The sequence below is a fragment of the Suricata suricatta genome, chromosome 4 (assembly GCF_006229205.1).
Source record: "Suricata suricatta isolate VVHF042 chromosome 4, meerkat_22Aug2017_6uvM2_HiC, whole genome shotgun sequence".
NCBI classification, from domain to species: domain Eukaryota; kingdom Metazoa; phylum Chordata; class Mammalia; order Carnivora; family Herpestidae; genus Suricata; species Suricata suricatta.
In genome coordinates, this window is record NC_043703.1 from 112,721,972 (window position 1) to 112,735,205 (window position 13,234).

At 40.1% G+C, this 13,234-nt stretch overlaps 1 protein-coding gene across 1 annotated transcript; it reads right to left on the reverse strand.

Moving 5' to 3' along the window:
* Positions 1–1,614: 1,614 nt before the first annotated feature.
* GKN2 (gastrokine 2) lies at positions 1,615–8,537 on the reverse strand. The gene is made up of 6 exons (XM_029936252.1): positions 8,526–8,537; positions 6,606–6,656; positions 6,040–6,177; positions 3,918–4,028; positions 2,858–3,014; positions 1,615–1,818 (listed from the first exon to the last, which is right to left on the reverse strand). Exons 1-6 carry the CDS (start codon positions 8,535–8,537, stop codon positions 1,736–1,738), a joined length of 552 nt encoding a protein of 183 aa, XP_029792112.1. The 3' UTR covers positions 1,615–1,735.
* Positions 8,538–13,234: the final 4,697 nt, after the last annotated feature.

Genomic DNA, 13,234 nt, shown 5'->3' on the forward strand with positions numbered 1-13,234 from the left:
AGCACTGAGCAGGGTTACCTGACCTAGTGAAAGCAGAGTCAGGAAAAGCAGAACTAACGTTGTAAAAATGAATGAGGATAACACAGCTCTAAGCAGTAAATTCCAGAGGGGGGTGCCAATCATAACACTCCCTCTGCCTACCACACCCCTACCAGTCCTGGACACAGGAGTAAGAATGTACCCACAGGTTATTCAATCAGGCCCCTTTCCAAAGATTTTTAAGTGAAAACTAATTGAGCATAGAATGAAAAGGAGTCCCTTCCTTTCTGATGATGATGCTGGGAAAGTAGGGATGTTGGGGCTCCCAGTGGTGGTGTTTCTATCATCCTGGAGAAAATTAATGTAAGACAGTGAGGCTGATATGCAGAGAGAAAGAGAGTGAGTCCAGAGATGGAGAAGAGTCTGGCCACCTTCAAGCATCGAGGTCTCGCCACCCAAAACCAGATTATCCCTGTCTTTCTATGGCAAGATAAGACAATAAATCCCACCCTCCTGGCCTTAGTTAATTTGACTTGGATTCCACCACTTGCTAACACCACGCTCCCTGCTAGTACACTCTGCCACTCATTTGGCATATTATACACTCTTTATTGTCATTAGCAAATGCTTTCACATAAATCTCTCACTTCCCAACAGGAAAATAATTTATTTCCTTGACAATGGAAGTTTGGCCAGCATACCTATCCCAGTGCTGAGCACATGGTTAAGTGCCTTAAATATATTTATTAATGGTTATTATGAAGTAGATGCACAGCGTTAGGAATAGGAGCACTTGACAACAGATATTCCTCTGTGAGCTGAACCTGCACCCGGGCGGCCAGTCCACAGGAGAACCAGCCGTACGATCTGGGAAGGTGCCCACAAGACACAATTTATTTGGAAGATTGGGAATTGCTTTCCTTCCATATGGTGACTTGGCATTCCCAGTTAGTTTCTCACTCCTGTCAAGATTTTCAGTAAGGTTCATCTTTCCTGGGTGATGGGTGTTCCCCACGACCTCTCCTCTCACTCTAAGACCAAATATATTATAATAGTATTTATAAGGTTGAGTCTAGTGCTTTGATGAGCTAAAAGGCATTTTCTGAAAGGCATGTGAATGCCCTCCACGCTGGGTGCCTTGTCGTAGGGGATAGCTTCCTCCACCCGAGCGGTCAAGTTGTTTGATAAGAGGACAGCAAACCCAACCACCCCCCATGCCCCGGGGTGGAGGCCCATGCCTCCTGCAGGCTGTGCAAGTGGTTGGTTTTTGTTTTCAACAAACATCTGTTATATTATTCCTTTAATTCAAGTATAATTAACATACAGTGTTATATCAGCTTCAGGTGCACAACATATTGATTCAATAATTCTCTACATTCCTAAGTACTCATCAGGGCAAGTGTACTCTTAACTCCCTTCATTTTGGTGGACAGATGGGCAACTGGTCTGGTGGGCAGAGACAAGACAGGCGCTTGTACCCAGATGACTGGTCTGCAGTGACTCAGCTTTATTATCTGGGAAGTGTCACACCTTGTGTGCTTTACTTGAAGTCCTGGCAAATTCTTTCCTTCTGTATGTTGACATGAACATTGTTTGGCTTCCCTTTGCTGTTTACAAAAAAAGCAAACACCCAGATATCTGGAAATAGAGGATTTATGTTTTACAACTGAGCCTCAACATTAGTTGGGGGTGTTGGGAAAGACTTAATTTGGTGGCTGGTGTGTCGTAGAAAAGATGATGCCAGTGGGCTCGATGCCTACACGTCAGTGTCTGTGCAGATGGAGATTCCAAAGATACCCAGGAGTCCGGTTTTTGCACAGCCTTTAACTTGGATATTATCTGAAAAGGGGAAACATGTTTAAAGAAAGAGCATTAAGAAGTATATTATTAGGGTGCTGCAAACCAATGCCTTTCTGTTAATGTTTTGACCAGGGGGCTGCACATATATTTTCATGTTCCCCGAGTTTTTAACTATCGTTGTATTGCCAAGGAAAGTTATATCTTAGCTTGAGACTGGCAATTCCTTGAAGTGCTGTCAGGCTCTATTTGATTGGTGCCGTGACATTCTGCATTGGTGACCTGCCTCTGCTTTTACTTACTAATGACCCTACTAAAAGAAAAATGTCTTAATTTTTTTTTTCTGGAGAGTAAAAATGTAATAAATGTGAATTATTTTCCTTTTTACCTACCTTCTACTGTTCTGGGATATGTTCCTTGTTTCATTCTCCATCTGTGGCCTGACCTCTCTTTCCCTCTGGCCACTCTCCCATGTTTGGAAACTTTGTATAAAACACTAGTAATGACTGTAGTGATACATGTAATCTGGATGAATCAGGGCTTTATACCTGTCGGCCAGTGCACTTTGCTTGCTCTTTCTAAGAGTAATTTCTAAGACTATCCTAGAGTCCTAAGTATTTTTTCAAAGTTCTTTGAAGAATAATTGACCAATGTATTTGTATACATTTAAAGTGTCCGAGGTGGTGATTTGATATGCATGCATATTGTAGAATGATTCCCAAGATCAAGATAACACATCCATCGCCTCACACAGTTAACACAAGTACTTGTTTGGATGTGTGTGTGGTAAGAATGCTTGGGATCCACTCTCAGCAACTGTCAGGTTGACTCCGGTCACCATGCCTCACATTAAAGAACACAATTGTTTTTCCTTGGCACCCAGGACATTTTAGAATTTCATCCTCTGTGTTAACCCATCAACTTCTGCCCCAGACTATGTGTTCCTTAGGGGCAGAGCTTTATTCATTTCTGTGTCTCCCTAACATTTAGCACAATTTCCACACATGGCAGGTATGAAATTCCCAAAGTAAACTGAATTGGGTCACGTTCGACATCGAAGGAATAATTTATTGGTACTCACCTGTCTTTTCCACCACTTCTCCCTTATACAGGGGGACATGATTGCAGAGCTGCTTGATGGGGGAGCCGAACAGGAACCAGTCTATGTGAGTGATCAGAGACTGCAGCGGGCTGTACTTGACCCAGACGTATTTGTCGGAGTACATGTTTTCCATAGCCTACAGCAGAAGAACAGAAGGGGATAGGATACAGTAAGTTGATATAGTCTTGTGTGCCTTATTCAAAACTGATTTTTTCTTTTTTGTTTAATTAAGCAGAAGGCAGTCAGGAATCTCAAAACACCATCACTTTCTGAGCACTTAGTCTGCAGAGGGGCTCATTATTTCCAATATTATTTTACTGGGGATGACAAGAAACCCAGAGAGGGTGAATCTCATGACAAAGGTGGCACAGATGGGAAATTAGAGAGGGAGAATTAAACATCAGGGTCCTACCCCATATGGGGTTTGTCTGTTTATTCTCCCTACCCTGTATTGTTCCTTTGCCCCTTCGTGTTTTTGGATACTATAACTTCACTCATTTTTCTGCCAATCACTATTTCTGAGAGCCCTGCTGTTCAGTCCTTTCTACAAAAACACTGGAACTTATTATAAGCTGTTGTACTGGGGGCTGTATGGTAGAAATCAAGCTAAGAGGGAAGCCTGGGTGGCTCAGTTGGTTAATCTTCCAACTCTTGATTTCAGCTCAGGTTATGATCTCACGGTTTGTGAGCTCCGGCCCAGCTTCAGGCTCAGTGCTGACAGCATGGAGCATGCTTGCGATTCTCCCCTTGTTCTCTGCCCTTCCCTTGCTCGCGCTCGCTCTCTCTTTCTCTCTCTCTCTCTCTCTCTCTCTCTCTCTCTCTCTCTCTCTCAGAATAAATAAATAACCTTTTAAAACCAGAAATCAAGCAAAGAGATGCACTTCTGCTCCCAAAAACAGTAAGTGTGAAAACACTTTAACAGTGGTAAGTACATATCCGCGGTAAGATATAATACCCTGATCTTCCCCCCTTACTCTCTTCGCTTCCACACAGGTACCAGTTTTCCCTCTGCTCAAGAGCAGGAAATATGCAAGCGTACCTTCCTCTCGTAGATGTATCGCTTTAGTTGGTCCAGAGCGGGGATGGCTTTATGGTTCATCTTCAGGATGTAGCAGGCCTTTCGAGAGAGCACCCTGGATGCGATGTAGCCCTGAGACAGCAAAAGCACAGTTACTGGCCTTTCTGGGTCCCCGGGTTCCACACCGGTGGGGCTGGCGTTTGAGCCTTGCGCATGCACAGTGAGTGCAAGTGACTCTGAATCAGTCTGCAATCCATTCCAGCCACGACTTCTTTTACATGGCAGTTTCATTTTTTTCCCTTGCCCTTTCTATCTCTGAAATTGTGCAAACCCATGATTTGTGCCCCACTTGTCATGCTTTGCAACCAGGGCCTGTAGTTTGGGTTTAACAATTAAGAAGGATCAGCTCTCGGGAAGCCTCATGACCCCACAGTTTGTGAGTTCAAGCTCCAAAATGGGCTCCCTGTTGTCAGTGCAGAGCCCCCTTCGGATCCTCTGTCCCCCCTCCCACCCTGCCCCTGCTTGTATTCTCTCTCTCTCTCTCTCTCTCTCTCTCTCAAAAATAAATAAATAAATTTTTAAAAAAGAAGAAGAAGCTTTTTTGTCTCTTCTTCTGTCTCTATTGATTTTGTTCTGTCTTTTCTTCGATCTGGAGTAAATTCAGAATTCTTTAGAACGGTGTTTTCCAATATGTTAATTACTAGCCACATGTGCTATTTAAATTTAAATTCAAATTAAATAAAATTTAAAACGTACTCCCTCTGTCACACATCTCAAGTGTTTAGTAGCCACAGCACCCAGTAACTTCTCTACTGGAAAATGAAGATACAGGACGTTTCCACCATGGTAGAAATTTCTGTTGGACCGTGCTGCTGTCCTTAACATAACTCCCTCACTGCTAACACACACATGCTTCGTCTGTTCTCCCCTCCTTCACTGTCTTCTCTCCATCCTTTCTCCACCTCAGACCCAAGCTGGCTGGACAGGTAGGAGCTGGAGGAAGAGAGGATGAAAATAGCAATGGTGGGTGAGGCCTGTGGGGCCACAAGGAACCGGAGGCCATCAACCTTCATCCCGAATGGAGTTTTCTCTATGGAGTCCAAATAATTATACAGTCTGTGAGACTGTAAGTAATTAAAGAAAAAAACTCTTCTAGTTCCTATTTTTCAATTCTCACAAATTGCAGTTCCTGAAATTCAAAAATAGACTGAGGCAAAGCTTGATGGCAGTGGAAGAGGCTTAAACCAACTCCTTACCACTCTTTTTTTTAAAAGACCCTTTGGGGATTTCCTTGAAATTTGGTTTAAAAAACAATTTCAGGACAACTTCCTTTAAAACTGTATGTTTCAAAGATTCCAAACTTTCAAATGTGTCCTAGAACTCCCCATGCTGATGAGGGGGAGGAATGTAAGGAGGTTTCTACGAGAAAAGAAGATGAAAAGCGTGTTCAAATGTCCAGTCGGATGGGCTACAACCACAGTGCACAGCTCTCTCCTGCAAGCCCCTAGTCAAGTGGTACAAATGGAAAACAAACAAATAAATAAATGGATAAAGGACTGAATAACTTTTCTGAGCACGTTTCTGAGACTCGTTAACACTAGCAACTGAAACTTGGAAATAGTTTGGAGGTTTTTCTTAGCATTCATTCCTTCTTGAAGAAGTGTGATCAATTGCATATTCTACTTATACAGTGAAATGTGTACAGTTGTTCTGGATTTCTGCTATTCTGTGGTAGTTTATTCCATAATCATTCTTTTTCTGCATAAGTGTATTAGAAGCCCTAAGTCATTCATTTATTCATTCAACGAATATTTTTGAGAGTCTGTGTGTCAGGTCTTGCTCTGGGTCTGGGCACCCTTAGGCACCTTATGAGCTCATAGTGAGACAATATCATTATGCTTCCAGTTTTCCACCTGAAAAGGTGAAGCAAGTGTGTGTGTTTCCTGTCACTTTTTTTTTTTTAGAAATGGTTTTGTTTGTTTTTCCATCAATTGCTTGGTTATCTAAAGGAAAAGGCAGAAGTCAGGAAATTCTGAACACATTGCAAAGACAGTTCTTGGAATTCAAATGCATAGTGAATGGCTACCCCTTCACCCTTGAGAAATCCAGTCTCGAGGAATGTAAAAATTCCCTTGCTGCTTACATGTTTATAGTCAAAAACCGTGGTAGAGGAGCATGATCCTGCATGGATATTAATGATGGCGATATTTTTTTCATTGTCCACTGTCACTGTCTCCTGAAGATTGCCACCATTGTTGTTTGGGCTGATGATGTTATAAACCTAGATTAACAACAAAGACATAAGGGTTTCTCCATAAATCATATGCACTGGAAAGGCAACCCTCCAGCTAAAGTCATCCACTTGCTGTGAATAGGAGATTGAAGCCTTAAGCCTCCTCACTGGCATCCTAGACCAAACCCCATACTTAAATAAAAATGTGAAGCTCTTCTTTCTAGGTTACTATATTATATATGGGAGAAGTAATGACATCACAGGAGAAATGAAATTGACCACATTTTACAGCAATGGGTTGCATTTTTTAAGGAATTACAATTGGAAAGAAATAACCAATCTTATTGATTGCACTATTGGTTATTTCTGGGATCCCATCCCAAACAAGGCTCTCTCCTGTCCTTCAGACTATCTTGTATCTTCCTTTCCCTCTCCCAGTATCTCCAAGATACAAATTTCATAATGAACCAACTTACCTCGTATCCATGAGATTGTGTCCCAAAGATGGCCAGCACCAGACATACCACCTGAAAAACAGTTGCATCCATTCCATTCAGGGCAGAGACATAAGGAGACACTGGACAGGACAAATATAAGGATCTCACAAAGTATCTCACACCTAGAGACACAGGTGGGTGGTCATGAATGGTCAAAAGCTCATTTTCAAAATGAGAAAACACATTCACTCATTTGACAGACATTTACAGAGTTCATGCTACTTGTCAGATACAAGGTTCTACCTTTAACACCCAATTCCCAGCCCTTCCAAACATTATAATCTTCTAGGTAGCATATGTTCTTATGCCAAGAACAACTTGGAGCAGGTGAACAGTAAGGAAGGATTTATTTTCCTATGGGAATACCCTGGTGTGATCCACACTGGATTTGGATTACAAGAGTCAAGTTGTGTTTTTCTGTTAAAAAAAATTACTTAATTCCTTGGGGCTGAGAGAGTAAAATAGATTTAAAATGGATTCACGGGTGACAGAGATACAATGGATTCCCAAGGAAAACTATGACAATAGGCTGCTTGGAGGCATGGTTAGCTTTTGAGGCTGACATCAAGGAAAGTTCTCTATTCTCCTTAGTGATGCCATCAGAAAATGTTAGGCTAACTGGGTGAGACCTGAGGCAGTTCTGACATTTTGCTGTGGTGATATTAAGAGTTATCCAACATGTTGATCCCAGTTTTATGCTGTCTTTTCTGAACATCACAGTGTATGGAACTGTCATGGCAGGGAGTCTGCAGGGAGGCAGATATTTTTAAGAACCGTCAGTAGAACAATCACCAATAACATCTCTCTTCTGATGACTGGGGGTGAAGTGTCTGATGAAAACCTGTATGGAGATTTCCAACCTGCCTACCTGCACAACCACACACCTTTTCTGACTCCAGGCCAGCTCTAGTAACCGTTGACACTTTTCTGTATTCTGGTTAATGGGTCTACAGAGGTTTGAACAGACGGATGGAGGACTGACCAGTGATATAATTAGAGAGAGCTCAAGAAGTGTCCTCTGTCCCCAGATAACCACCCACCCAACACCGTGATTACACCACCATGGTTACAGCTTTGTTTCAGCGATAGATCTCCTCTTGGAAAATCAAGAAAGCCCTGGGAGAGGGAACTCTTTCAGTCAACCATCTTGGACATCTGATGGAGGGGAACTTATCATTTTGCTTTCTCCCTCAACAACTAAATGAGAATAGGGGATATATGACTGGTGGAAGGAGTTCCATTCTGGATCAAAACACAGTCCCCTGTTCATGGAGCAAGGCAGTGTGCAGCTGTGGGAGACTGGGACCAGGGCTGGGATTGGCAGGAGGACAGGTGGTCATGGCAGGAATGCGCCTCCCAGTAGGGTCTGAGAGGGGCACATTTCAAGTCTAAACTTCACATTTACTGGCATGGAAAAATCACATTCCTCTGTGATTCAGTCTTCTCATCCGTGGAATGAGGTAATACTGTTCAGCTCAAAGAGTAGTTGACCAAATAGATCAAGGTATTTACCTGAAGTGTGTAGCATAGGACCTAGTATGCGCTTAGAAAAATGACAACTGCTACTTTTTTTAATTACCACTTTTTTTTTAAATAGTAAACGGTGCTGTCCTAAAATGCCTACAATCTTCTCAAGCTCATAATTACTTAAAATTCTCCAAATCAAAATTCTCTAGATATTTTCAAAATGTGTTCTTTGCATTTTTAATAAACATCTCAGAAAATAGACAATGAACAAATAAAAATCGACTTAATATTCAACACTATCGCTGCCAAAGATACTAGTTAATTCAATCACAAAGACTTAGAAACATGCACAGTGTTCATCTAAGACGCACTGGATTTGAATATTCTCTGCAAGAGCCACAAGAGTACAAAGAAGCATAAACAAATACTTACGAGGATTTTCATTTTGCCTGATGGGAAGAAGGTGCCCAAGCAAGTGAGGCCACCAGTGCAACTTCTACCCTTTATATTAGCTTTAAGGTGTGGAAATCTCTTTCCAGAACAATTAATTTGGAAAAGGCATGTCCTTATCTCTGACACACCCAGCAAACTCCTTTATCAGGATTGAGACCCAGTCACATAACCAGATATCAATAAAGTTCATTAGTCAGTGGTAAAAATTTACCACTTGGTCACTCAGTAAATATTCCTTGCTTATCTGCATTATGTTGCAGCTAAGATTTCAAATTCCACCCTTTAAAAATATTACAAGATGCTTATTCTACACCAACATCTTATAGACATACAAGGACACAGTCTTACTGTCTGCTCCTGATGTCAAAGTCCTCCCTTGAGACCTGAGATGGGTCTTCAATGTCTTTTCAGGTCTGCCCTGTATTTTGAATTCTTCCACCCAAAGACAGGACATAGGACAAGAGATGGACACCGGCTGGGGGGTCCTATGACCTTATTTCTTCTCCCTGTTGAAGTCAGTCCCAATTTCCAGAGATTCATGAGGAACAAGGTTCAGATAGCACTCTGCCCAATTACCAGGGCTAGCCAAATTTCTACATGAAGCATCCCCCAAAACTCCACAAAAACTATGAGTTACATATCTCTAGTTATCCTGAAGTGCACTGAAAATTTCTCAAATTAAAAAAATAGAATAAAGTTGAATTTGTGTAATTTTTATAATGCCACAATAAAAAATGTTTGGCTAGTGTCACAGTGGGATCATTAATTCAGAAGGCAGGGAAATACAAAAACAGACGGTACCTGTAAATAGCAAAAGTGTTAAATATTGAGAATCACTATGGTCATCAGAGAATTAACATAAGTGATGTCCTTGTTCTATAGCTAGAATGACTTCCTAACTAGCTGCTTAAAAAAAGAGGCTTTTCAAAAGCAGACATTGGGCATTTGGGGGGTTACCTACATTACTGGAATTCCCCTACCCTGGCTGGTTAGTTGGCGTGCATGGAAAATGTGCTGCTTTATGAAATCTTCTTGAGATACTGGCAGCAAGAAGGATCACAGTTTTTTAGTATGACTGAAGATTTTCTCCCATGTCTGGTTCCAAGACCCCAAAAAGCAAACCAGCTCCCACACCTGAGGCAGACAAAGGTATTACACGCTTTGCATTTCTTCCTATTTTTGTCTGCCTTCATTGTATTGATAAAGATTTTACATTCTCCTTTTTTTTTCTATTTCTGGAAGTTTTTAACTTTTTATTATTTAGTTATAACATTGAGATTTTAGCATGCATACTTAATTTTTCACATTCCCTACAAATCCAAAAAGTATCCTGTATTTTGATTTTCTCAACAAAGACAGGAACTCAGTAACCTTTAAGTCATTACTGAGCATTTTCCCATCCCCGTATTCTTATATTTGCTCAGCATTTTACTTTCACCTTTAGTTATTTATTTTTTTAATTTTCAACTGTTTATTTTTGAAAGAGAGAGAGAGACAGAGTGTGAGCAGGGGACGGGCAGAAAGAGGGAGACACAGAATCTGAAGCAGGCACCAGGCTCCAAGCTGTCAGCACAGAGCCTAATGTGGGGCTCAAACTCGAGAACTGCAAGGTCATGACCTGAGCCGAAGTTGGATGCTTAACCCACTGAGCCACCCAGGTGCCCCTTACTTTCACCATTAAAGAATAACACAAAAATACGTGTTTTCCATCTATAGATAATTAAATTAATCGCATTTTTGTGCTAATTCCTACTTTTTATATCCCCAAAACTTTGTTTTCTCTTGGCTTAAGTATATCTTTTATAGTTCTTTTTATTGAAATCCAATAGATACCATTTTTGTCTTTTTTTATGTTTAAAAATACCTTTTTTTAATCTTCCAAGATTGTATTTATTTTTAAGATTTTTTTTTCAAAGTTTATTTATTTATTTTGAGAGAGCACAGGCAGGGAAGGGGCAGAGAGACAGAGGGGGGAGAGAGAATTCCAAGCAGGTTCTGCAAAGATAGTGCAGAGCCCAATGAAGCGCTCAAACTCATGAACCACAAGATCATGACCTGAGCTGAAGCTGGACACTTAACCGACTAAGCCACCCAGATGCCCCCCAAGATTTTGTTCAAATTCAGTTAGTTGGCATATAGTGTATTATTGGTTTCAGAAGTAGAATTTAGTGATTCATCACTTACATGTAACAACCAATGCTCATCACAAGTGCCTTCCTTGATGCCCATCACCCATTTAGCCCATTCCCCCACCCCTCTCCCCTCCAGCAACCCTCAATTTGTTCTCTATGGTTCAGAGTCTCCTATGGTTCGCCCCTCTCTCTTTTTTATCTTATTTAATTTTTCCTTCCCTTCCCCTATGTTCATCTGTTTTGTTTCTTAAATTCTACATATGAGTAAAATCATATGGTATTTGTCTTTTTCAGACTGTCTTATTTTACTTAGCACAATACATTCCAGCTTCATCCATGTCTTTGCAAATGTCAAGATATCATTCTTTTTGATGGCTGAGTAATATTCCACAATATGTATGAATGTATACCCCACTTCTTTATCCATTCATTAGACCATAGACATTTGAGCTCTTTCCATAATTTGGTTATTGCTGATAGTGCTGCTATAAACATTGGGGTTCATGTGCCCCTTTGAATCAGCAGAAAATGTCTTTATTTTCTTCTCACTTTAGAATTGTAGTTATAAGTTGACAGGTATTTTCTTTCCAGCGCTTTATAGATGCTACTCCACTGCCTTCTGGCACCGACTGTGGTGGAGGTGAAACCTTGATATTAGCATGGTTGCAATGTTCCTAATTTGTTCTTTTCTACAGTAATATGCTGTTCTATTTCTGCCGATTTTGTTCTTATAATTTCTTGTTCTTTTTTTTTTTACAAATATAATGCCTTCACTTGTATCAGCAAGTATCTCAAACACGTCCTTAGTTAATGTCTTCTTGCTATTTTGTTGTTCAAACCAAATAGTAAATCCATTCCCAACACTTTATTTGGTTAGTTACCTTTACGTAAGTTGAAACCCCTTTCAACTCTTACCTTTTTTTAATGATCTTATCTTTTCTTTATTATGACTTTATTATGACTCTTGCCATTTTTTATCATGGTACAGTCAATGAATTCATTACCAGGTCATTTTTGCCATACCTAAGAAAGGGCTGAAAACCTGCTGTTAGGGGAGAAAAAAGTTTTGATTCTAAGTGGCCCTGGGTTGAGGTGTAGTTATTTGGGCAAACTAATATAGATCCTATCATAAGAAAAAAATTATTTCCAAATTAATTTTTAAATACATATAAACATTGTACATACAGTAAAAGAAGCCAAAAAAAAAAAAAAGGAAAAAACTAGAGGAAAATGCAGGTAAACTTTCATCTGATTTTTGCGATGCTAAAGATTTTCTAAGCCTAAAAGTATTGGAATAAATCAAAAGAAAGAAGTGAATAAGCCTCACTAACATATAAATGATCATTAGTTATTAAAAAAAAATTAAAGGCACATTCAGGGCACCTGGGTGGCTGAGTCAGTTAAGCATCCAACTTCAGCTCAGGTCATGATCTCATGTCATGAATTCAAGCTCCGTGCCCGGCTCTGTGCTGACAGCTCGGAGCCTGGAGCCTGCCTTGGATTCTGTGTCTCCCTCTCTCTCTGCCTCTCCCTGCCTTGTGCTCTGTCTCTCTCTCTCTCTCTCTCAAAAGTCAATAAACATTTTTAAAAAATTAAAGGCACATTTAAAACTCAGGAAAAATACTTTTTAACACATATGAGAGACAAACAGTAATATTTTCTTTGTTTTTTTTAGGATTGAATAATTTTTTTTGTTTTTATGATCAATAAACAGCCAAATGTTTATTAAAAATTTCCAAAAAGTAATAGTTTCAACTTAAAAATTCAAAAGAAAATAGTGAATGCATGGAATGCTTTTTAATGGGCAAAGAACCTGATTACAGGAAGGGGCGTTAATAGCAGATGAAGCTATTAATAATAATAATAATGTTTTCTGAGTTGAAGCTCAGAAAACAACCTGCCTGGATTTGAGTTCCATCCAAGTTCTCTAATTTCTCACCGTGTGCCTCAAAATCCTCGTGAGGACAGAAGGAGGACAAAGTGCATCCTCAGAGCATCCGGGGGGACGTGGATGAGCTCACATACCCAACGTATGAACAATCGTCACTGGCTGAGAGTAAGCGTGCACTAAAATTTACCCAATATTATTAACACCATTTTTATAAGTAAAACATGTTCAAACTAGTAAATTATTAAAGAATTGCAAATTCAAAGAGCTTTATTAAATTAAATAGAAATGGAACTAAGATATCTGGAAAATCCCTAATTATCTGAACACTTTTTTAAAAACCACTTCAAAATAAATCATGGGTTAATGGGGTAGTCACGAGGAAATTAGAAAATATTTTGAAGTTAAGGAAGTGAATATGCAACACATCAGAATTTGTGGATGCAGCTTAAAAGAGAAAATTGCAGCACTGCATACTCATATCAGAAAAAAAGAAAGACCTAAAATAAATGATCAAAGTATTCACCTTAAGGAATGTAAACTGGTGCAGCCACTCTGGAAAACAGTGTGGAGGTTCCTCAAAAAACTATCCATAGAACTCCCTTATGACCCAGCAATAGCCCTGCTAGGGATTTACCCAAGGGATACAGAAGTGCTGATGCATAGGG